This window comes from Muscardinus avellanarius (assembly GCF_963383645.1).
Source record: "Muscardinus avellanarius genome assembly, chromosome: 22".
NCBI classification, from domain to species: Eukaryota; Metazoa; Chordata; class Mammalia; order Rodentia; family Gliridae; genus Muscardinus; species Muscardinus avellanarius.
Window position 1 is genome coordinate 4,385,320 of NC_137808.1, and position 26,311 is coordinate 4,411,630.

The following is a 26,311-nucleotide window of genomic DNA, read 5'->3' on the forward strand; positions in this document are numbered from 1 at the left end:
TCTTTGTTAAGAAATGCTGGATTCTGGAACAGCCTCTTAGTTATTACCCTGGAGATATTTGGGATTTAGCAGCTTTGGAGATTTCTATTTGAGAATCTCCCTATCTGTCCTTCCAAGAGTAGAAGAGACGTATTAAAAATGTTTTACGTAGTAGAAAGAGTTTATGTTTTTCTGTATCCAAAAGATTGCGCATATTTTATTAGTCTAGAAGTAGAATTATTCTAACAGGAGAAGAAAATCTATAAAATTGGACAACTATTAATTCTGTTTATTTTCTCATCTTAAAACATTGTTTTCCTGGGTGTAAATCAAGTGGAATTCTAGATTCTACCCTAAAGCCAGATGAGTTTCTCTGGTTTCTTCGAAGAAGCACTATTTCTTCATTACTCTTCACCAGGAAAGACTGCTTTGCTCTTTGGCTGGAGAGAATCTGACCCCTTTCCCACCATTAGCTTAAATAGTTTCTTTTCCTTTTAACTGTCCCAAACTTCCCGTGTTAAATAGTTGTTCTCTGCTCAGTAACTTTTGAGTATTTTATTTAGAACAATAATCATAAGAAATTAGAATAAATATTCTAGAGAGAGAATCAAGTATAAGCAACTATCCTTGTAAAAATTTCTTATCTGAGTCTGGCATAGCGCCGCATGCTTGTAATTCCAGTACTTGGGAGGCTGAGACAAGAGGATCATAGAGATTCAAGGCCAGCCTCAGCAATTTTGCAATGGCCTTATCATCTTCCTGAGACCCTGCTTCAAAATTAGAATCTGGGGGATATTGCTCAGAGGTAGAATGCCCCTGGGTTCAATCCGCAGTACCATAACAAAAGAACAAAAATATCCTCCATCTGTTCCCTTTTGGTATGTAATGATGTATGACTGTATCTGTGGAGTTATCTATGCATGTTATAGTGATTCCCGGTTTCCTATGTGTAGGATGTATGATCAGTAAATTACACTGTTTGTAGTTTAAAATTTATAAATTAACAAATAGCAGAACTGGTCATCACTATTGATATGGTATTATATTACCCTAGTTATTAAAGAGTTATGTTCTGTATAGAAATCTTCATCATCCTTCTTGTATTAAACATTAGACACTAAATGTCTATTCAGCTTAGAGTAGAAGCCTATGAAAACTAAAAACAAAAAAGACATAGTTTTCTTTTTAATGAGTAAAAAAAGAGTAAATAAGGAACTTTTGTCAAGAAAGTCTCTTTCTGGGCATCAAAAGGTTGACACAGTTATAAATTCTCCTTCTAGAACCTCTGTATTTTACAAAATGAGACTGAATATGACTAGGCTCTGTCTGACCTCTAGGTGGCTTCTGAGTTGTTAACCTAAGCGTATATCATGTTTGATGGCATTTCTGAGGTTTATACTTTATTGTCCAAAAAGTTTTTGAAAATTGAAATTCTCATAAAGCATACTGTATGGTTGACTAGAATATTGAATTAACCATAACACTCTATTTCAACTTTCCCAAATAATCAAGACTTTTTCCCCTAGAATGTACTTATTATAAAGGTCACGATGGTTCTAAGAGAGAAAACCATTTGTGCTTAAATTAATTCTCTCCTGAAAATGTTATGTCTTCACTTTAAGAACTCCCTGGCTGCATTCGTGTAAAAGACTAAGTGCTTTGTTTCCGTGTGTTATCATTGCGTGTGCTTCTAAGAAACTAGACCGTTGAAAATGTTGAAGAAATACAAAGAGCTTTGATAATTGGGAAATATCGGCACGTAGTAAACAAAATGTGAAACACATAGAGGGTCTATAAGACACTAAAAAAGCTCCTCTTATTTTCTCTTTGTGAGTATGACAGATGATTGTGATCTTCCTTTGCATAGATGTCTAGCACAGTGGTCTTCAACTGTGATGAGTTTTCTCCCCCTTCACGTCCTTCCTTAACACAAAGGGATGGTTTACATCCTTTGGAGACATTTTTGTTTGTGACAAGTGGCATGCTAGTGGCATCTTTTGAGCATAGGCTAGAAGACGCTGCACGTCTTATATTGCACAGAACTCTTGCTCTTCCTCCCACCACAAAACTTTTTCTGGCCCCTAATTTTCATAGTACTGAGGCTAAAAACCCCTCCTGTACAGATTTGACATTACGTTGCTAGAAATATATCTCAAGTAAAATCAAACTTCTATTCAAGGAGGCTCTGGCCCTGGGACCTTCAAGAGATACTCATATCTAATAACTATGAAAGATGCTAGCAGAAGCCCTTGCTTTCTGTGGTTTTTGTTTCTTCCTTTAGTGTGGTCTATAAGGCAGAAGACTAAATGGTGAATCAGAGAGACAGGATTAGGAAGGATGCTGATGTTGTAAATATTGCCTTTCTTTATTTTTCTATCTCCTCTCCATATACTTCTGATGTCAGCGGCACTATATTGGGAGCGCCTCAGTCAACATTCCCACTGCTATAATCCAAACCAGCTGACCACACAACTTAGAGGGAAGAAGACTTATTCTGTCACCGTTCTTTGGAGATCTCAGAGTTTCAGTCCATGTTAGGTTGAGTTACATCTGTGGAGCTCAGGACAGAGTGGTGAGAAACAGAGAGAGGTAGAGATGCTGCAAGCAAGCAGTCCAAAGACACAAGCACAGTCCCCAAGGACACATGCCCAGGGACCCACCTTCTACAGCCACACCTAGGTGACCACCCAATAAATCCATTACAGTGGGCTTATCCACTCGTCAGACTACAGCCCTCATGACTCAATTACATCAACTCTGAATATTACCATGTGAGTTCTTCAGGGCACAGTCTCTATCTAAACATAACAGGAGGGAAAACTCTATCCCATACTTTGTCCCTGAATTTGGGCCACATATGAGAGACAGTATCTCTACAGACACCCCAGGAGCCTATTCCCATGCTATATGCATACACATAACCCCTCACAGGTTTAAACTAGGTAGCCATCTAAGCAAATAGCACCGAGCAGAACACCGTGGTGTATTACCCATGGCTTGTAAAATAGTCATCATATAGATCTTTATCTTGTAACGTGCTCTGGGCTTATGTGATTGATAGGTGATGAACAGAAAAATAGTTATGGCTGGGCATAGTGGTCCATGCTTATAATCCCAGTACTTGGGAGGCTGAGACAGGATCACAGATTCTCACCCAGCCCCAGAAACTTAGCAAGGTCCTCCGTGATTAAGTGAAACTGTATGTCCAAATACAAAATTAAGAGCTGGTGGTGGGGCTTAGATTTAGAATGCCAAGAGAGAGGGAGGGAGGGAGGGAAGGAGGGAGAGAGAGAGAGAGAGAGAGAGAGAGAGAGAGAGAGAGAGAGAGAGGGAGGGAGGGAGGGAAAGGGGAAGGAGTTGTGGAGTGTATCTAGCTTGGTGGGAATCAGGTGTTATTGCTATTTTATGCCTTGTGAACCGCCTAAATGTCTTAGCTTTCTCCTTATTTTCTGTGTTCCATAACAACTGGGGTGGGACAAGTTCTAAGGGCTATTTTATCCCTCACCCTATGCCTGCCATTCGCCAACTGTGAGATTGGCAGGAGACCTGGGTTTCTTCACCTTCCCTGGCCAAAACCATCGTGACCGTCAGCATCTTTTCTGTTCTCCTTATCAGTAGCCATAACCTTGTGTAATTTTCTCTCAGTTTTCAGCAAAAGAATTTAAAAAGCTTCTTTCACTGACTCATTCTGACCACAGTGTGATCCTGCATCTCACTCATTCCCATGGGTCTATGCCAGACCACGTGGATCCTCTTGGTCAGTCCTGTGGCTGAAGCAGCATTGTGTTCTAATTGGTCAGACCTGTGTCACGAGTGCCCACATAGGAATTCCAAGTACAGTTGAGAAGAACTACAGATTTCAAACGAATTCAAAAGTTTTAGTGTTCCCTTACTCCCTGGGGATAAATAAATACTACCAAGAATCAGAATTGCCGCCAACCATCCTGGTAGAAGTAGGGATTATATCCTGGCGGACGCAGTAACTGATAATTCAGAGAAGGAGTCTGAAAGAGTTTATCCCACCATTTCTCCTTTTTTGGGGAAATTGATATCAATAAAGCTTAATAAGAACCAAGAGTGAAATTAGTGCTAACTGTGAACTTAATAGTGCCCCATTGGGAGCTCATTAATACCTCTTCAGGTACACTCAGGCATTATCTTAATTGCACCCGATACTTCCAAATATACCTTCTACAAGTTTGATGGAAACTATCCTCCGGAACAAGAAAGTGCCGGTGCCTTTTGAATTGTTGTCCCAGATGTTTAAATTCTGCAGGAACAAAGGGCTGCATTCACTTTCCCCAAAATAAAGCGCCCTAATGACTGGCCCCATCATAGGTGCATCTCTAGGATAATGAAGAGGGCAGGAAAAGAGGGAGAAGGCCAATATACACGAACCAAGTTCAGATCCCCTCGAAGGTTTTGGGATAAATAGAAATGTCCTTTCATTTGTGGAAATATCTTATGCATTTTGACAAGGATTAAGTTTGTATTGTAGTCGTGTGTGGAAACTTGGAATTTTTTAAGCATTTCTTGGAATATAATAAGAGAATACATCTGGACATGAGTTGTCGGTTATTTTAACAGATGCTACAATAAGATGATGCCCAAGGGGACCTGCTTCCAAGCCTAGGAGATGTCTTTGCCTAATAGCGGTTGGCTGTGTAGTAATTATGGGATAAAATTAAATTTGAAGGGCTCAATCTGCCAACACTTAGGATATGAAGTGTATCACACACGCATTTGATTTTGTACACACCAGACCCATCTCCCATTCTTCCCCTCCCTCTTTCCTTCCTTTCTTCCTTCCCGGAATTTAATACAGGGGCATTCTACCTTTGAACTATACTCCCAGCCCTGTTAATTTTTAATTTTATTATTTATTTAAGTTGCAGAGGGCCTCACTAAGTTGCTGAGGCTGGCCTCAAGCCCACAATCCTCCTGTCTCAATCTCCCAAGTATTGGGATTACAGGCGTATTTCACCACACCTGTCTTCTTCCTTCCTTCCTTCCTTCCTTCCTTCCTTCCTTCCTTCCTTCCTTTCTTTCTTTCTTCTTTCTTTCTTTCTTTCTTTCTTTCTTTCTTCCTTCTTTCTTCTTTCTTTCTTTCTTCCTTCTTTCTTCTTTTCTTTCTTTCTTTCTTTCTTTCTTTCTTTCTTTCTTTCTTTCTTTCTTTCTTTCTTTCTTTCTTTCTTTCTTTCTTTCATTATTTCCCTTGTCTGGAGAGTGGTAATGTTAACATAAAGACACAGAGCCAGCACTGAAGACCGAGGGAGCACTGAAGGGGTTCTGGGGGTCTTCGGGACCAATGAAGGGGGGTCGGCGCAGGAAAGACCCAAGGCCAGCCGTCAGAGATAAACAAGCAAGCAAAAGCTTTATTAAGATAGCCCAGCTCCCTTTTATATCAAGCAGCTGGGAGGAGGGGGCTTCCGCTCACAGCAGAAGATCTCACAAAGTACGGGGCGTTTATTGATGTTATCAGGGGATTGATTGTTGGGCATCCCGTGGCCCCTTTGGCAAGCTATGAGGTAACCAGCACAATCCGGAAGAGAAGCCGGAGAGGCGCCATCTTTGGCGTGACTGGGCTGCTTATCCTAACAAGCACTGTATCTCGTGCTCTGGCTGCCGGCCGTTGTCTTGGTAGAGAACAGCTCGGGAGGTGACAGGGTGGGGCCGACATGTCCATGTGCCTATGAGTGTCAAGACAAAGTGTAAACACAAAAGTGGAGCGAGCTTTTTTTTTACGAAAAGCTTTTCTTTTAAAGAGTAGAATTAGGCCTCCTAAAAATACCTCTTTGGGCCTTTACTTTTGCCTTTCTCTTTTGATGGCTGCCTTCCATTTCCCGTATTCTGATGAGGAAAGAAGGAGTGAGAAAACATTCTCCCCAGTGCCTGAGACCAGCCACCAGAGACCGCCTGGCAGCAGTGGCTCCCCCGGGCGAGGGCCCCCTGGCCTCCTTGAGACAGCTTCGTCCTGGCCTAACAGTTGCTAGGACTCGAGAGCTTGCTCTCCAGAACCAAGCGGTGACTCTCAGACCTCTCCAGGCCTAAAGGTGACCTGAGGGATCACCAATATAAATGACAAATTTGGTTGAGTTAGTGCTTAAAATTATTTAGTTCTATAAAAGTAAAAAAAAAAAAATCTATAGTGTTCTAGAAAGTACTGATTGAAAAAAAACTCCCTAGAAAAAAATGGATTTCTCCTAAAAAAAAATAGGAGGAGTCTTGTATGCACAAAAATAAATCACAAGTGTAAATTCATACAGATATTTACCTCGAAGGCATAGATTATGATATATCATACATGCATAGGAGACCCTCCATATATTACATTTATCATATGTCACGTATATATGAGAATATATATATATATATATATTATATATATATATACATACACACACACACACATATATGTGAAATACCCTGGGGTGTAGCTCAGTGATAGAGGACACCTGGGTTAAATTTCAGTACCATATACAAAAAGGGGGGTTGAGGAGGGAGAGAGAGAGACTAATATTCATGTTTATTTAGTATCGAACATTGAACTTGGGGCCATTCTACCTCTGAGCTACATCCCCAGCCTGAGGGTGGAACCCAGGGGCTTTTCTACCTCCGGGCTATACTCCCAGACCTATTTTATACTTGTTTGGAAACAGGGTCTCACTGAGTTGCTGAGAGCCTCACTAAGTAGCTGAGGCTGGCTTCGAACCTGTGCGATCCTCCTGTCTCAGCCTCCCAAGCGCTGGGATTACAAGCGTGCGCCACCACGCCCAGCTCCCAGCCATTTTTTTTTAACTTGAGACACACTTTCCCTATGTTGCTAAGGGTCTTGCTATACTGCTGAGGCTGTTCTTGAACCTGCCATCCTCCTGCTTTAGCTTTCCAGTTATTGACATTACAGGCACGCACCATTGTGCCCAGCTAAGATTCACATTTTAATAATTAATAGTCTGTGTATGTATTCATTACACAAAGATAATGAAGATGTAAAAATATGTTAGCAGAGATTCAAGTGTTGAACTTATTTTCTTAGTCTCTTTATTTTTCATGAATAATATATATTGTTAATTTTCCAAGGTAAAGCATACACTCATCCCATACAGAGCAGGTTATAGATGTTTTTAATCCTATTGGGTACTCACCATTAGCAAAGCCATTTTTGTCTGATAGGCAATTTTTATGAAGTAAGAGGGAAGAATAACAGAATAAGATGATGTGTTATGTCTGTGATAAAGATTAAAAGTGTTTCAGCTTTCTGAATTGTAGTAAGAAGCCTCAAGAAGAGAGGGAATGTCTATTGTGTATAGCTGAAATATCACTGCAATAAATTTTCTCCAACAAAAGATAAATTCTTTATTCTTGAAGAAAATTGGCACAAGGGGAAGGGCTTATTTTTATTTTTTATTTATTTACATTTGTGTATATGTGTGTGCGTGCACACACACTAAGGATTGAATCCAGGGGCATTCAGCCTGTTAGACTCCTACTCCTATTTTATTTTATTTTATTTTATTTTATTTATTTATTTATTTATTTATTTTGGTGGTACTGGGGTTCCTGGAAGCCCTTCTACCTCCGGGCTACACTCCCAGACCTATTTTTTATACTTTTTTATTTGGAAACAGGGTCTCATAAGCCAGCGCGCGTGGCTGGCTTCGAACCTGCGCGATCCTCCTGTCTCTGCCTCCCAAGCGCAGGGATGACAAGCGTGCGCCACCACGCCCGGCTGTTTTATTTTATTTTGAAACAGGATCTAATTAAGTTTGCGGAAGGCCTCGCTAAGTTGTTGAGGCTTTTCTTGAACCTGCCGTCCTCATGTCTCAGGCTCCCAAGTACTGGGATTACAGGCATGCCCCGCCTTGCCCAGCTAGGGGAAGATTTTAATAGTAGAAAGAGAAAGTATAGATAGATCTCAAGGAGAAAGCAGAATTTATTTGCTAATGATGACCGATAACCATTTGGCCAGTTGCATCTACCAGTTGTAACAGCTGCCTCAAAATCTGACCATGTAGCATTAAACATTAGCTTGAAAAGAAGCTAAATACAGGGCACCATAGCTAAAGAAATATGCGATATCATATTTCACAGTTGACATAACTCCTTCCTGCCCTTCATCTCTATTACGAGGAGATATCTCTTCATCAAGCTGTAATTTTATCTCAGAAATGAAATCCACTTGGTCTTTTATTCCTTGTTCTAGACTGATTATTAGCATGATGTAGGAGGAAGTGGTATCGGATGGAGGACATGTGCATGAACCTACATGGAAACACAGGTTTTGCACCCAGAGAGATTTCTTATTTACCCAGGAATGGTTAGGCCACAGAGAGCAACCATTTTTCAGCGGGTATTTGTTAATGAGGAAAGATCTGTCTCACTAGAATTTTTATGACTGAGATTTGGAGCACAATTTAGAAAGTTTCTTTGCATTGGGCACTTTTCAATTCCAGTGCTTTGCGGCAGCTAAATAAATGCAAATTTCAGTTGTGTCCGAGGTGGGGTGGGACTGGGGCTAGGGAGGCATCTGTGCAGAAGTGAAGCGTGAGGCTTTGGCATTTAGGAGTGGATATTGATGGAGATGTATTGACCTGCTTGGTTTCTTTTCCCTTTTATTTCTTGTGTGTGGGGGGGAAATGTCTCTTCTCTCCTCCATTTCTCTGCCTAAAGCCTGTATTTGGTTGATATTTTCTTTACCTAAATCTTATAACCTCTGGACTATAAGCAGCACATAGGCAACTCGTTCAATTAAGATATTTTTATGTGTTTCACCAAGGAATCGAATGAAATGTTTGAACAGCAGACTAAGAATGAGTAACCAAGAAAATAACTCTCAGTGATTATGTGCTTTGGGCAGAAATCAGCATGGACTCCAATAATCTACCGACTTTTCCTTTTTTGTTCTTAATAAAACCCTCTAGCAAATTGTCAAAATTAAGAGTTGAGACATTTGCACTGGGCAGTGAACAGGGCTCTCAGTTTTATAGCTTCATGACCTGAGGCAAGGTTTAATTATTATAGAGTACTTGCTGATGATTACCTAAGGGAATGCCTATAAAACTTTAGACTCGTGTGTAATAAAGAGTTAAATTAGTAGTAGAGATTTTACTTGAGAGGCTGAGACAGAATGATCGCAGGTTTGAGGCAAGCTTCAGCAACTTGCAAGATCCTTTCTCAAAATTAAAAAAAAAAAAAAAAAACAAGTGACGGGGTTGTAGTTCTGATGTAGAATATCCCTTGGTTCAATCCCCAGAAACACACACACACACACACACACACACACACACACACACACACGCTAGAGATCCCAGATAAACATGTTTATAATTCTTCTCTCCATAATCACAATCTGATTTAGATAAAATTATTGTGTCAAAACTTCGCATATCACATATGGTCCTAAAAAGTAAATGGTACAGGGGACCAAGTGTGGTGGCGTACACCCAGAACTTGGGAGGCTAAGACAGGAAAATCACCTGATCCAGGCCAATCTCAGCAATTTCCTGAGACCCTTATCAACCTACTGATAGGTTAACCTGTTTCAAAAAAATATATATAGTAGTACCAAAAAAAAAAAGTGATTTGATTGTTTGTTATCCAAGGGTCTGCCTATGAGACGCTAAGCCAACCCCTATGGGCTCAAGATCTAGGGACCTTGAAGATCCCATGGGAGGTAGAGGCCAAAGGGCCCTGGTGGCCACACAGACGGGGCTGCTAGTTCTCTCCCAGCACCAAGAGGGATTGACCAAGTTTAGAAGAAGACCTTCCAAAGTAAATAATAGTAATAATAATAATAATAATAATAATAATAATAATAATAATGCTGCACTAGGTGAAGAAGCTGTGGGTTGTTTCCTAGCACTCCTGTGCAGTATAAGTTGGACAGTGTCTTAAGTTTACTCAAATGTTTCCTTGCAAGTCCTCAGGATTTAATTCTTACAAAATGGCTAATAAAGCCAAGCTCTGTCTACTCTCTGGTTAGGCTGCTGTGTTTTTGAGTTCTATTTGTTTATACAAGGTAAAGCATGCTGAGATGTACAGTATTTGGTGGAGTGGTATTAAGTTCTTTCCTCCTAACCAACCCACGACCTTGACTTTTAGTCCTCAGAGATTCACCATTCCTCTCTAAGAGGGAGAAGAAAAGGTCAAGATGCAAAATACAGTATCACTGTGCTGCTAAGGAGATGGTAGCACTTGGCTGGCCTAAAATGGCATCCCGTTCCCAGCCTCAGCCCTGTTCCCAGTGTCCTGACCTGAGTGTTAAGGAGTCTGTCCCATCCTGGACCTGACGGTATGCTCTCTTGTGGTACTTTCTTGTCTTTTCAGATTCCCCAGATTAGTTATGCATCCACGGCACCCGAACTCAGTGACGACCGGCGCTATGACTTCTTCTCTCGCGTGGTCCCACCCGATTCCTTCCAGGCCCAGGCCATGGTAGACATCATAAAGGCCCTAGGCTGGAATTACGTGTCTACTCTCGCGTCCGAAGGAAGTTATGGAGAGAAAGGTGTGGAATCCTTCATGCAGATTTCCAAAGAGGCAGGTAGGAAGAGCTTGCAATTGTCACTTTGACCTCCTCCGCACCTCGGTGGCTTGGAGGCTTCTCTGCAGACGGCATTCAGTCTTTGCTCTCTTGCTCCCCAAGCCCCAAGAAGTAAATGAGCAAAGCCCTCACTTAAAACATGGTGCTATTTGGGTAGAGATTTTCAAAGCTCTGAAACTTAAGCTTGCTTAAGTCCTATTAAAAAAAAAAAAAAAGAGAAAAGAAAAAGAAGAAAATAGGTACTGGAATTGGTATCTCACTTCTAACGCATCGATCATAGATTCCAGACTGTTTGGAAACTCTAGACCATGTGGCTAGTTGAGCCTTTCCACGACTACATTTCCTCTTAGCCCCTCTCCAGGATGGAGAAAATTGTTCAGAATTGTGTGAACTCAATCAGAGTGGCAGTTTGATTTGAAGATTAACCGCGATGTCACTGGGTGACCTGGCCCAAGCAAAATAAGTTATTCTGACAGTAGAATGGATTTGGGCAAAGATTCTTTTGAATCTTAGGCTGTTTTGAGAAAGTTCCGTTTGGTAGCACTTGGGACACTTTTTTTTTATTGGTTTACTCAGCTTAAAAAAGGGAGAAACGGGTTCAAATACCTGCCAGCTTGCTTACATTGGGTAGGTTTCAAAAAATGAGACAGTATTTTCACAGTCAGGAACCTTGCCAATAAACATTTAAGTTTCTCTATCTAGAACTAGTAGATGTAATAAATCTATGCATAAACTTTGCATGCTGGGATATTCCTGTATAATTCTTTGGGCAAAAATGAGGTAGGCCCTCAGTTTGGTTCATATAAATTTTGTTCCATTGAAATTTCAGCTCATTGAAATTATGATTGGCCAGTATAGTTAACTGGCCAGAAATATGAATGAGTAATACAATAGATACAGAAGTTCATTTTATAAGGAGATATGTCATAAATCTTTTATTCTTTTTGTGGTTCTAGGGATGGAATACAGAGGCAGTCTGCCTCTGAGCTATATCCCCATCCCTTTTTTCTTATTTGTTTCCAAGTAAGGTCTTGGTAGGTGGTTGAGAGTCTCAGTACATTTCTGAGGCTCTCCTTGAATCTGTCATCCTCCTGTCTCAGCCTCCCAAGTATTGGGATGACAGGTATGCCACCATGCCTGGCAATGTCATAAATTATTATTATTATTATTATTATTATTATTATTATTATTATTCCTGCATTACACAGTGGATGTATTTGCATATTGCCACTGAAAGAAGAATGTAGGGCTTGCTTTTAACTCATTTTTGTTTTGTTTTGTATTTTTGCTGTACTGGGGATGGAACCCAGGGGCATTCTGCCTCCGACCTACACCCCCAGCCCTATTTTTTTATTCTTTATTTTGAAACAGGGTCACTCTAAGTTGCAAAGGTCCTCACTACGTCACTGAGACTGTCCACGTACCATGATCCTCCTGTCTCAGCCTCCCAAATGCTGGGGATACAAGCGTGTGCCACCACGCCCAGCTAACGTTCATGTTTTCAATTCAGTGCATTATCACTAGCTATAATTTCAGTTTTCACTGGAGGTCTGGATTATTCTTAAACTTTTCTGACTAAAGTGCTCATTCTCTTAGTATTCTTGAGTGCAAAGCTCCTAGCAACATTTCTGGGTTGGACCACACACATTTATACACCGATCCTTTGTCTTAGTGGCTTGGTCTGCTTTTTCTTGAGTCTTCTCCTACAACTGTTAACACATGTTGATATAATTCCTTGTTTGTTTTTGTGTATACCTTAGCCCTAAGAGGGGACTCTGTCTGTCTTGTTTGCAGCTCTATTCCAACTGTTGTGTTCCTGAGGGAGAAATATCTAGAATAATTCAGTTAGAAACTTTCTGATTAGGACAGAAATCTTAACTCTGGGCTTGTGGCATGCGATGATTTATAGGATTCATTAACAATTGACTTTATGAGTCCCCAAAGAGATACATAATCGTTTTGGCTGAGTGTGTTTATTTCTTTCTCTGTTTCTTTGAGTCCTGCTTTGATCAAAGTAAGGCTGGAGGCTGACATAGAGAAATATCTAAAACAGCAGGATGGGAGCAAATAGATACAATCGAGGGAAAATATGGGAAAACTGGTAAATGAAAGTTTAGATACTATCTTGCACTACACAATTGAGATAAGGAGTTCTCAAATTTAACACCACATTTTACACTGTATAAAGCAAAGAAAGAGCACTGACCATTATGTTACAAAACTCAGAGTGTTCACAAAGTCAGGATCATGCTGACTGTTCAGTAACAATGGGCTCCCTTGCTTTAGGATATTGCTAATGTTTGTTTGGGGTTGGTATAAAAGACGATGTTCTATAAGCAGGTCAGGGGTAAGATTCATATGGTTGATTTTTCCTGGTGTCATGTGGTGAGAGCTTAGAATATCAGAGATTCCTGCATGATGATGTCGCATAAAGGAGTATGTCTTGGTGAACATTATCAATGCTATATCTCAGTAAACCTGACCACACAGCTTAGAGGGAGGAAGGCTTATTTGCTCACAGTTGTCTTGGAGTAAGGCATGATATCAGGGCATAGCAGTGAGAAACAGAAAGAGGGAAAGAACAAGCGCTTTGCTCTCACATCTTTGAGGGCAGAAGGGGGGAGAGAAGTGGGGGGGGGAGATTCAAAGACACAAGTGCAGTTTGTCCCTCAGGACACACCCCCAAGGACCCACCTTCTTGTCACACCTCACCTGCCTCGTTCACTGTTCACTAAATCCATGGCAGTGGATTCATCCACGGATGGGATTACAATCCTGATGGCATAGTTTCATCAGCTCTGAGTACTAATGAGCGCTTCAGGGGACATTCCACACATAACCATAATAGAGAGGCCCTTGTAGTACGGTCTGAATTCCCCAGATCATAATTTTTTAACGGATCATTCTTGGGACTGTCTCAGCTCAAAACTGAAGGTTGTGTCACTGGTCGTCATTTTGAATGAACTCCTTCAACCTGAGAACATCTTTCCTTGGATGTGAGAATAGGTTTTTTTAAAAAAAAGGGCCTGATGCTCCTGTAGAAATGGGAGAAAACAATGAGAAGGCTGGGCGATGTCTCAAGGATTAGTTCCTCCTATGAATATGGTATTCGGTGAGTATTTATAATAAAATTCACTAGAATTATAAGTGAATTTAAAGAAAGTCACTTAGTTGTTTAGTGGAGACCCCTCTTATCCTCTAAGAAAGGAGAATGGAGAAGGAAGAAGGGAAGTGACGGTGATAACGCAAATGGTGTGGGTTAAATCCCATTCGTGTGAGAATAGCCTGAGAAAGACAAGATTCATTCAACAACTTTTGTTTTTCTGGACCTCTTATGGATCTTGCTACCCCAAAGGTGATTTTAGTATTTAAAGATATATATTCACATCCCATCACCTCTACAAAGTCCCAGCTTCTTCCTCTGATGTCTAACCAAATAGACAGCAATATATTCTTGTTTTGGGGAATGAGAAAATAAAATCTTGCTGTATTGAAATTTCTAGAATGTATGTTTTTAGGGAATTTTAGGGAATCTTTTAGGGTAATTTTAAGTATTCTCTTTTTTCTGCACCCTCTGACTCTAGAAATTGATCTTTAAGAAAGATACAAGCAGCCAGGCATGGTGGCGCACGCTTGTAATCCCAGCACTTGGGAGGCTGAGACAGGAGGATCACATAGGTTCGAAGCCAGCCTCGGCTACTTTTTGAGGCTCTCAGCAACTTAGTGAGACCCCGTTTCCAAATAAAGTATAAAATAGATCTGAGAGTAGAGCCCGAAGGTAGGAAGCCTCTGGGTTCCACCCCCAGTACGACCAAAAAAATAAAAAATAAAAAAGATACAAGCTTCCATGTGTGTATGCGTGAGGTTAGGTGGTGCGGAAGTGAGCAAACATACTGGACATGATCTTAGAAAGACTTGGACGTGAATAAGGGACTCAAACCTTCTGTATTATAAAATTTTTGACATATGATTTAGCTTTTCAAGCCTCAGCTTCCTCATAGAGAGGATGAGGTTCATGATGCCTGCTTCATTGGGCTAGCAAATAAGAGAACGCACAGGGAAGCCCCAACTACCCCCAAATACCTGGTTAGTAGTGTAACACACCGGCTTGCTGTGTCTGGGGAGAGTTAGTGTTTGGAATGTTGATGAACAACTTGAACAACAGATGATGACACCTGCCTTTAGTTATTATAAGTTTATTTTATAAGCCGAGTCACCCTTTTGTTTAATATCTGTTCTCCACATAACAAGTATAAGAAGAAAAGGAAGTGGGATCTTCATTGTAGTCTCTGAATGTACTCTGTGTGTGTGTGTGTGTGTGTGTGTGTGTGTGTGTGTGTGTGTGTGTAAGAGAGAGAGGCAGCAGGCAGGCATGAACACAGGCTTAATAATGTTTTTGTACACTGGTGATGGGCTCCAGGAGTGACTTGGATTCTTTCTACACAGTTCCACCTTGAAAATGGTGACTCTTCTCCTTTATAAATGGCTTTCCTTTTTAAAAGTGCTTTAGCTCCCAAATTGACTTTAGATGTAATCTAAAGGTAGAGGCTACCTACACCCCAGAGCATGAAATACCTTCTCCAAGCATACAGCGGTGGAGCGTGGGTGAGCTTCCCCTTCTCATCCTGTGATAGAGAAAATCAAGAAATCATATCAGAGGAAAGGAAGAACCTTTAGCCAGGTCATGTGATATTTTTGGAACATGCATGCCCGTTCACCATTTCTCTAAGCTGCCAGAGATAGCCTCGATAATTCTTCTCTTGTGTGTGATCGCGGAAGATGTGAGCACAGACGTTGCTTCATGTTGGACTTTCAAAGAGGGCTGTAACGTGATTTTCTTGGATGATGAGATTTTTGTAAAACAGTCGCATTTGCATAAATTGCCCCGTAATGGAATGCAGTGTCAACAAAAAGCAATTTATTGTTTAATATTGCTGGGAATGAGAGAAAATTCACTCCCAATCTGCTTTAAAATTCAGGTCAAGACAGAAACCCAAATGGTCTAATGTGTCCATCGAGGCTCCTTTGTGAAAAACCAAGGTCAATGTTTATCACAGAATGGGACACTAATAAATCCTAGATCTTTTGAACCAAATCTGATTCAAGGATTTTAAGAGTACCAACTACAGATAAGACTCTTGTTATCTGTCAGACGATTTTCAGAAGAATCCCAGGGATTCATGGTGTGACATGAATAGTAATAATTTGCTACTGCTCTCGTATTATCATACATGTCACCTTTTCAAAACCAAAACAACATTCCAATTCTCCTTTCGGTATTTTCTGACAGTAGCTTGATATGGTTATTTGAATTGGTCTTATAAAGTAGCTATTATTCTTCAGATAAACTCTGGAAATTTTTTTTTTTTTTTGGAATTAAGGTTTTACCTTGGTACAGAATATTGTTTCCTGGGCTAATTAGTTAAATTCTCAGTGATTACATGTTGGATATTCAAAGAGGACTATATCAAATGATTTTCTCTGATAATAGGATTTTTGAAAAACAGTTACATTTGCGTAATTGCTAATTGTCAGTTTCTTGATGTCATGGGCCAGTCTTATGTCTTTATTATCTAGCATAATTCCTGGTACATAGAAAATTTTTGATCATTGTTTCTTAAGAGGAGAGACAGAAAGCATTGTATTTTTCTCTTTGCCTTTTAGAAAAAATGTATGTAAAGGAAACACTAAAATATGTAATTTTGCTTCTAGTTCACAAAATCTATACCCTACATCTATTTGCTATGGTTTATTTATTAAAGGTGCCCTCACCCTGAGTCTATACCAACCCCTTGTAAAACTCAGCGGCATGGTGCAAGGTTATCATTTCTAGCACTAACATTTATGCTGAATTTAAATTTGAGGATTTTTTTTTAACCTGGGCATGGTGGCACACGCTTTTAAACCCAGCATTCGGGGGCTGGGGGGCTGAGATTGGAGGAGCACGGTTCACCCGACAGCCTCAGCTACTTAGCGATACGGCAGGGTTTATAGCTCAGAGGTCAAATGCCCCTGGGTTTCATCCCCAGACGAGTAAAAAAAAAAAACAAAAAATGAGGATTTTTGTTGTTGCTGTTGTCGTCCGCATTGGTGAATATGGAAAAGTTAACAGAATGTAATAGCTAGCTAGATAAATTAATTTTCTTACTAAACATTAGAGGATTTAAAGACATAAAAATTATAAAATTATTTTACTATTTACTTGGCTTTACTTATCAATTGTTCTAAGCCGTCAGTTGTTGAAGATGAGACTGGTTGACTTGCTTTGTGATTCTCGGTGGTGAGAATGTTCTAGATTATAATCCAGGCTCGGTTTGCAAGTACCTCTGGAGTATGTTCCCCTCTCATCATCAGGACAATTGCCTTAGTTTGGGGACCGATTTTATCACCTTGAATAATAACTGCAATGACATATACTCTCCCAGAACAACTGATCCAGTACAGCATCTATTGAACGATATTTCTGCTTAGCGTAGATACAGTCTATTGTTTGCCTTCACACTTCACTACGGGTGTCTTTCTTAAGAAGTCCATAATACCCTCTGTGTAACTCTGTCAAATCATATATTGCCTTTTACCATAATGATCTACATAGCTAGCCTCTCCAATTACAAAGGCGTTCCTTGAGGACAGGCAGTGTGCTGTATTTAACTTTTAGCCCACGGTATACTGGTTTCAATAAATGCATGTAAAAATCTCCAAGTCACTTGTTGCCGATAGCAGTGGTGGTGAAGCCAAGGCTGTAATTGGCACAGTAAAACCATTGAAAGGGTTTCCAATTCTGATTTTCTAAAGTGACCATTAAACTGCTATAATAAAGTGACTCCACAGGAGGGGAATAAAATGGAAGAGTAAATCTGGTGTTAGCTCCTGCAATGTGTACCTAAAGGTAACCCTTTCAGAAAATGACTTAGCCAAGAACTTGAAGTTCCGTTCCTAACTCCTCGAGCCATTCATTGGGAATCAGCCCATCTTTTTCCTGGATTGCAAAATAATCACACACTTACTGATAAACCTAGTCCATCTTGTTTCATACATGGCTCAGACACATTTCCTTCGTATTGCAAAGGATGGACTCCTCCCAGGTACTAAGACTGTCTGTCTCTGGCATGGATCTAGGAGGAGATAATGAGGGATTGCTTTTGTTCCATAAAGAGGCAGCGGAAAAGCATGCCCCAGGGATTTCTGCTTTTCTTCTCCACCTGCCTTTACTGCACTGAGAAATATGGAGGGGGAAGTGGGAAAAGATCTGAAGGGAAGTTGAACACCCCCTTCACTCACCTTTCTGGCTTTGACTGCGACGTGACGCGTATCCAAAAGAGAGACAGAGTGTGTGTGTTTCTGGCGTGGAAGAGACAATGAAATGAAAGAGCGTAGCTAGTCTTTAAACGCAGGGGAAGAGGCTCGAATATAGAGAATCTGAGTAAACAGTAAAAATGCATGCTTGGTCACCGTTACTGTGTGATAGGTTACTTTGGAAAGTAACCATGTTTCTAAACATATATATGTGTGTATATATATATACATATATATATAAATATATATATATATGTATATATATATAATTTAATATAACACATTAACATGTACAAATTTCTATATATAATATATACACATTTTTGCATGTTCATTCATTTATTTATTTATTTAAATTTTTGATACTGGAGATTGAACCCAGGGGCATTCTACCATTGAGCTATTCTCCCAGCCCTATTTATTTTATTTATTTATTTATTTATTTATTGGTACTAGTGATTGAACTCCGGACCCCCCCCCCACCAAGTTCTATTATATTTTATTTTTTGTTTCTGGGAATTGAACCCCAGGAGTATTTTACCACTGAACTACCCACCCCAAGGCCTATTTTGTTTTATTTATTTATTTATTTATTTATTTTTGACACTGAGGGTTGAACCCAGAGGCATTCTACCACAGAGCTACACCCCAGCCCTTTTTATTTTTGGAACAGGATCTTGCTACATTATCATTCACTGGCATGGAACCGGTGATTTTTCTGTTTCAGCCTCCCAAGTATTTCTATTTAGTTATCCTACAGTCAGCTTTAAATTTGAACCTTTCTTTTCCCTATCTTTACAAAAATTGTCATAGGAAGATGTTTTGGTCAACATTCTCATTACTGTAAACCTAAACAACTGACCACACAACTTAGAGGGAGACTTATATTTGCTCACAGTTTTGGAGATTTCAGAGGTTCGGTTCATGTCAGCGTGGGTCTCTGGACCTCGGGGCATGGCAGTAAGAAGGAAAGAAAGAGAGCAAGGGCTCTGCTCAAAATTCTGGAGGCCAGAAGCAAGAGAAAGAGAGAGTCAGCAAGCAAAGATATTCAAAGACACAAGCACAGTCCTTTTCCAGCTGCCTAGGTTACCATCTAGTTAATCCATTACAATAGACTTAACTACTATGATATTATAGCCCCAGAGACTTAATCATATCAATTCTGAACATTAATACATGAATTTTTTTCCAGGGGAGCATTTTAAATCTAATTACAACAGAAGAGATTTCCAGTCCTGAATTTTATAGCTTGGATAGATGCTATCAAAGAGATTAATTAGAATAGAAAAAATATATAAATATAATATATAAATATATATAATATATAAATATGTATTATATATAATATGTATATGAAGAGTATCAGTTAGCTTATAGAACTGGGGAGCATATAGAATAAGCTTCAAGGATAACCAGGTGTAGGGGACTAAAACCTCTGAAGCTAAAAACTTTAGAGTAGTAAAAATTACTTAAATCTCTAGTGCTGTTATTGGAGTCTAGTGCAATCAATAATGCCCTTCCTTCCCTTGTGCCCAAATTTCAGTATCTCATCAGAGAAAGTGAATTAGCTATAATGGCACTTTCCAGTGTTCGGGTTGTGGGAATACAGGACACCTTGTTTTTTAGTCCCTCTGAGGCTATGTGCTATAAGGAAGAGATATTTTCTAATGTAATTTCAGTGCCCTGACTAAAAATTGATTGGTTGTAGTGTAGAAGTTACTGTTCAGCCTTTGTCCGAAGTTTTCAAGGCAAGTGAAACGAGGGTAGGTTTGAACAGTGAACTCAGAGAAAAATATTTGTTAAAATAGGTGGGGAAGTAGACGCTGGAATTAGTTCAATAAATAGGTCTTAAGGAACATTAAATTAATAATTGGTTGCTTGAAAAGAATCTATATACTGAGCTCACCTCCTTCCTAATTCTTTTTTAGCAATCTGATGTTGTGTAAATGTAACCTCTTACAGATTTAAGCGCCAACAGTTTTCGCTTCCCGATTATTCACACTGCTTGTTAGTCTTTTGGCTGAATGACCTAAATAGAAAGTACTTGGTGCCAGCAATACTTGGACAGTATTATTCCATTGCTGTGGTATTGCAGAGGTGGCTTGAGTTGATAAGCAAGCTCTCGTTCTCAGACATCCCTGCACCCTATGGGCAGTGGTACTAGGATACCCTTTGAGAATATGGCAGATGGGTTACAAGGTAGGAATTTCCGTACAAGGAAAATTATTAGTGTTTTATCGTCACAGATGTAAAGGTCTTGTTTTAGAGTAAAATTAGAAGTATAGAAGAGAAAAGCTCAAAAGGAAAAGAATAGCTATTATGATGTTCATGAACACAAGGGATTTATTTCCCTGGGAGTATCACTGATCCTTTTAGATTTAAATAAAATAAAAAAAAATCAAATCTGGGGCTTAGCTTAGAGGCAGAGTGCTTGCCCAGCATGTAAGAGTCTGTTGGTTCACTCCTAAGTCTCACCATCAGCTCCGCACACACGCTTACACACGCGCGCGCACACACACACTCTCACTCTCTCTCTCTCTCTCTCTCTCTCTCTCTCTCTCTCTCTCTCTCTCTCTCTCGGGATATTTTGTACCACAATGATAAATTCTCTTAGGAAAGGTGATGTTGTCTGAATTGTGACTATAGAAATTATAATAAATGGTCACTAGTTACCTGAAAGTATATTGTTCTGAAAGTCTTTATTTTAATGGGTAGAGACGTTGTTGATCTTTTTTTTTTTTTTTTTTCCTACAAAAGTAGTGGTTAAAGCTGGGTATGGTGGTGCACACCTCTAATACCAATGCTTAGAAGACCGAGACAGGAGAATTACAGGTTTAAGACCAGCCTCAGCAGCTGAGTATGACCATATGTTAAAATAAAAAAGGGCTGGGGTAAAGCTTAGAGGTAGAATGTCCCTGGGTTCTAGCCTCAGTTCCTTCCCCGTCCCCAAAAAAGGTAGCAATACTTAGTTATTTCTCTAAGCAATACTTAGTTATTTAGTTATACTAAGTATATTAAATATACTTAGTACATTTTCTTTTCCATAAATCTGTTTCATAGTGGTGGATTTAGCATCTGTTCTCTTCTCCACACTTTGAAATGACTGAAGCACATTGGGTCAGTCAGTTCCCACAGGTGCTTTCTTTGGCGTTTAACAGAGAGTAATCAAGAGAGGAGACAGAATTTAAAACAGAGTATTTTATACCCCCAGACTATACGTTGTATCCGTTTATCTATTAGGATTCCACTGTTTTTCTTTTCTTTTCTTTTCTTTCTTTCTTTTTCTTTCTTTCTTTTTTTTTTTTTTTTTGTAATACTGGGTATTGAATCCAGGAGCATTCTACCTCCACATTACACCCCTTAGCCTTATTTTATTCTTTATTTTGAAACAGTTTCACTAAGTTGTGGAAGCCCTCACTAAGTAGCTAAAGCTGACTGAGCTGCTGTCTCATCCTCCCAAGTACTGGGATTACAAGCCTGCATCACTGCAGTTTGAAAAAATAGAATATTAGATAATTTAGGTATAACAATCTAAATTGGAAGAGAAAATAGATAAAATACATTTATTAATGAATACGCTTATATTTTATATCAAGTTAATGTTTTTTCTCTTTCCTTTATTTTTGGTACTGTTGAATGAACCCAGGGCATTCTACTCGACCTCCAAGTTACAGCTCTAGCCTTTTTCATTTTAATTTGAAACATGGTCTTCTTATGTTGCCGAAGGTCTTCTAAATGTTTGAGGCAGGCATTGAACCTGTGATCCTCCTGTCTGAGCCTCCAGAGTACTGGGATTGCAGGTGCGTGCCACCATGCCCAGCTAAGTTATTTCTGTTTTCTTAAAGAATTGTACCGAATCAGCTTCAATATACTTCACTATTATTCTCTATGTTTTGCTAACTATTTGGCTTCATCAGTATAAACCACTCAACCAAATATTAAAATTCAATCCCTAATATTTCTAAAATTCTAAGTGAAAATCTCTGGCTGAGAGGATACAAGAACATATAAAGGATGCTGAGGGATGGAGGATATTCTTGGTGTAAAACAAAGAGTTGCTAGAGTGGGCCCAATCACAGAGCGCTGGAGAGGCATGGAAAAGCCTTGGTGCAGAGTTAAAATATGAAGATGAAGATCCCATAATAAACTTCCTTACAACTTAACTGTCTTTTGGGATTGAACCGAAAGCAGTTCTACCTCTGACCTATCTCACCAGCTCTCTTTTATTTTTTTTTTATATTTTTATTTTTTAAACAGAGCCCCATTAAGTTTTAAGGGTCTTCCTAAATTCCCGAGCTCAGCCTGGAACCTGAAATCCTCCTGTCTCAGCCTCCCAAGTACTGGGATTACGGGTGTGTATCACCACACCCAGGCACAAGTTTTCTGTAGAGTACAATATTTTCCAAGACCCTCCTTTACTAGTTACTGATCAAAATATAGTTTCCATGTTCTCATGGGGTATGGTAAGTTTTAGATGAAGCTGGTTTTCCTCAGAAAAATGTCCCCAGCCTGAGGTGACTGCATTCGTTTTCATTTAATGGCTTGGGTGGCAACCAGATCAGTAGTTTAAGACCATTCTCCTGCGCACCAGCTCTCCGCTCTGACTAGCTCTTGACTGATAATTATGGCGCGCTACGTGGCATAAGTCCACTCCCTTTACATGGGGACTGGTCCCCACATCTACTGTGTGCAAACGTAAAAACCTATTTACAGCTGAGAGAGAGACTACTTCAACCTTGAAGCCAGATGCCTAGGTGTAAAATTCATGAATTAGTCCACCGAGAGATAGTGAAGAGGGATACTTTCACACCCTGACGGACCTTGTCTGAGGCTCTGGGAGGGCAGAACTGATACCCTGCATCACGACAATAGATTTTCTAGTAATTTTCAAACTTGTTTTGATCTATGTGTTATTTTTGTGTGTTTATTTATTGTTGTTGTTTGTGTATTTGATACTGGGGATTAAATTCAGGTGCCTTCTGTCTCAGAGCTATACCCCCAGCCCTATTTTGTTTTAATTTTGAAACAATGCTTATTAAATTGAAGAGGACCTCACTAACTTGCTGAGAACCTGGTCATGGACCTGTGATCCTCCTGCCTCAGCCTCCCAAGCACTGTAACTACAGGTGTGCACAACCATGCTAGGTACTGTCCACACAGTGAGTCAGCTCCAAGTTCAGGTAGCTATGCTTCAGTTCTATGCTCCAAACTCAGGTTCTGGTGGGAAAGTGCCTGGGAGTCTGTCTCCGGAGGCCTGTCCCTTGGCCTCTGGACTCTGGAGAGCAGTGGATTGGCAGTGTGACAAGATCATCTCTTGGAACCATTGTAGACATCCCAAGGTACATATTGGATCTCATAGAGTAACTGGTAAGGAAGGACATGATACCTGTGCAGGGCAGAATTTGATAAAATAGATTTTCTTCTTTAGCCCCATAATGCCCATTTGGAGAAAAAAGAAGAGCTAATAGAACACGTGAGGTTTTCTAAGTGAAGCTGTTCTGGTGAATGTTTAAAACTAAAGTGGTTGTTTTCCTTTCACAAGAGGCTCAGAAAAAGCCATTGTCATTTACATATTTGAAGGTTTCTCCAGATCACCAGCTTTCTAAAGAGAGTGGACATAAGCGGGCATGATGGCACACACCTGTTTATCCCAGTGCCCGGGAGGCTGAGACAGGAGCATCTCAAGTTATCTCAAGTTCAAGACTAGCCTTGGCAATTTAGTGAGGCTCTCTACAACATGGTGAGACCGTGTTTCAAAATAAGAACATAAAATAGGGCTGAAAGGTGGTGTAGTTCAGAGGTAGAAAGCCCCTGGGTTCAATCCCCAGAATAAAGAAAAGAGAAAGGAGAGGAGAGGAGAGAGGAGAGGAGAGGAGAGGAAGAGGAAGAGGAAGAGGAAGAGGAAGAGGAAGAGGAAGAGGGAGGGGGAGAGGGAGAGGGAGAGGGAGAGGGAGAGGGAGAGGAGAGGGAGAGAGAGGGAGAGGGAGGGAGAGAGGGGGAGGGAGAGGGAGAGGGAGAGGGAGAGAGAGAGAGAGAGAAGAGAAGAGAAGAGAAGAGAAGAGAAGAGAAGAAGTAACAGTAGTAGAGTTCATTAGGAGTCAGATTTTAATCATCAGGTAATCCAATTAGCTCTACCTTAACCCCCCAGACTTAAAAGACTAGGAGTAAATAGGGGAGATCAGTCTCCATTACAGAAAAGCATTATGGTATCTGAATACTCATTCTTAAGATGGTAGGCGAAGAAGAACATTTCCTTTTTTCATAAGACTGGCTTGGCTCCTGATAAAGAAAGAAATGCTATTTCACTTTTTTTTTTTTTTTAACAATCTTAGAATCCCCCCAAGCCAACCCTCTGTAGCTGCGGGTTTCTGGTAATGGGAGTAAACAACTTTTCTTTGAAATGTAGAAGCAGCAGAAGACTAAGCTAGTTCCTGGACTTTCCCTGCAGGGGCCTGGGTTTAATAAGGTGGCTGAATATGTCATGTGGATGCCCAGCAGAAAGAAAGCTCCCAGAGAAAGAAAGTGACAGGGGCACAAGGCATGCCGACATGGGGATAGAAATCTCATAGTGGTGTTTGCTGTGCAGTCTAAGGAAACATTTTCAGAAACTGTATGGGAGACCAATGCAGAGGGAAATGTTTCCAGTAAAAGTGTCTTTAGAAAGCCTGGCATGAGAGGTTCAGTTGGGAAAACTCAAACCATAGGGACAAGGCGTGTTTAATACGGATCCTTACTTTTCCAAGATATGAGTAGCTACAAGGATATAAAGCCGAGGGCTGAAATGCAGCTGAGTAGGTGTGGGTAAATATTCTGTTATCAAACAAGAGTTTACTGGGAAGGTGAGAACAGAGAAAACGGAGAAAGGACAGAAATCTCTTTCTCCCTGAGCCTGGCCTGGTGGCTCATGCCTATAATCCCAGTACTTGAGATCACGAGACAGGAGAATTGCAGGTTCAAGGCCAGCCTGAGCAATTTAGCAAGGCTCTCCAAAACTTAGGCCCTGTTTCAAAGCGAAAACTAAAGTAGGGCTGGGGGTGTAGCTCAGAGGTAAAATGCCCCTGTGTTCAGCCCTTAGCACCACACACACACAAAAAAACCCAACACAACAGAACAATAAAAAACAAAAGGTCCCCACTCTTCTCCCAATCTCAGATTAATCTTGGCCTTTTAGTTTCTTTCTCTTGTCCTAATTTCCCAGGACAAGGCAGTCTATGACACCAAAGGCTTGTGTTTCCTCTGGATGTAATCTCTGAGTTTGAGAATGACCTTCTTAAACTCAGTTGCTTAGAAACTTCTACCTATGGTGAAACTTCTCCAATATGTTTCCTTCTCCCAGAGAAAGAGGATTCAATTCATGTCATTGATACATATCTATTGTCACATTTGTGTTTGTGTGTGTACATGTGTGTGTGTGTGCATATGAGATGCACACACACACACACATGTACACACACACACACGTAACGTTAAAATTGAGCTGGGGAGTCGTGAAGGAGTTAAACACCAACCAGGTTATTAAAAGCGGCTTTAATCCAAACCTGGCACCTTCGGGCGAGGTCTTCCTCCTGTGGGGGATGGGACTGATGACCGAGCAGCAAAGCCACGGGGTCAAGGAAGCTCACGGTTGGTCGGCAGAGTCACGTGGTGGAGAGGAACTCAGGGTATTATATAGCTAGGTCTTAAGGTGGGGCTAGAACGCCAGTCCTCTCTTGGCATCTGTGTCTCGCGACCTCTGGAATCTGCCTCACAATGCCTGGAGTCTCGAGGCACCTGGATTCTCACGGTATCTCCATTTCCGGCTTCCAGGGTTCTACCTCCTGTCCCCGCTGCGGGCTCCTGTGGGGAAAGGGGGGGAGGACCCGACCTATCAATATACACACAGGGTTGAACTCAGGGGCATTCTACCTTTGAGCCACACCACCAAGCCCTGTTTTGTTTTTATTCTTTATTTTAAAAAGGGGTTCACTAAGTCTTGGAAGGACCTCAGTAAGTTGCTGAGACTGGCCTCAAACCTGGAATCTCTGTCTCAGCCTCCCGAGTTCTGGGATTCCAAGCATATAAGCATGTAGGCAGATAAGCCGCCATACCCAGCTTATGGCTTCAGATTTCATTTTGTCACTACTATGACATGAAAGATTACAAATTCTTTCAGGGTAGTATCAGGTAGATACTAAATATGGTGAATGTGAACTGGAAATTACTGGGCATCTTTCACAGTTCAGGTCTTGGCCAAAGCTTATAAACTAGTCCCATGGAAATATTAATTACCAAATAACAATTTGTTCACATAGTAAACTTTTAGTAAAATCCACAAATATACTTGTCCTTCTTATTCAAATCCTCGAAATCTCACCTTTCCAGAGAGTCTTTTAAAGCCTATAATGCAGACTAAATAGAATGGAAGTCTGGTAGAGAAACTTTTAGCTCCCTGATTCCTTTAGGTAATTTTAGCTGCAAGTTTATAACAGCTAAGATAAGTTATACAATGTCATT

At 40.4% G+C, this 26,311-nt stretch overlaps 1 protein-coding gene across 2 annotated transcripts in view; it reads left to right on the forward strand.

Moving 5' to 3' along the window:
- GRM7 (glutamate metabotropic receptor 7) overlaps window positions 1-26,311 on the forward strand; it is a gene marked incomplete at both ends in the record, with an annotated part of 645,729 nt that overhangs the window by 226,308 nt on the left and 393,110 nt on the right. For both annotated transcript variants that reach the window (XM_080718117.1, XM_080718116.1), the window contains one exon: window positions 10,306-10,522. In XM_080718117.1, the coding sequence (XP_080574243.1) occupies window positions 10,306-10,522 (217 nt within the window). The remainder of the gene's footprint in view (window positions 1-10,305; window positions 10,523-26,311) is intronic.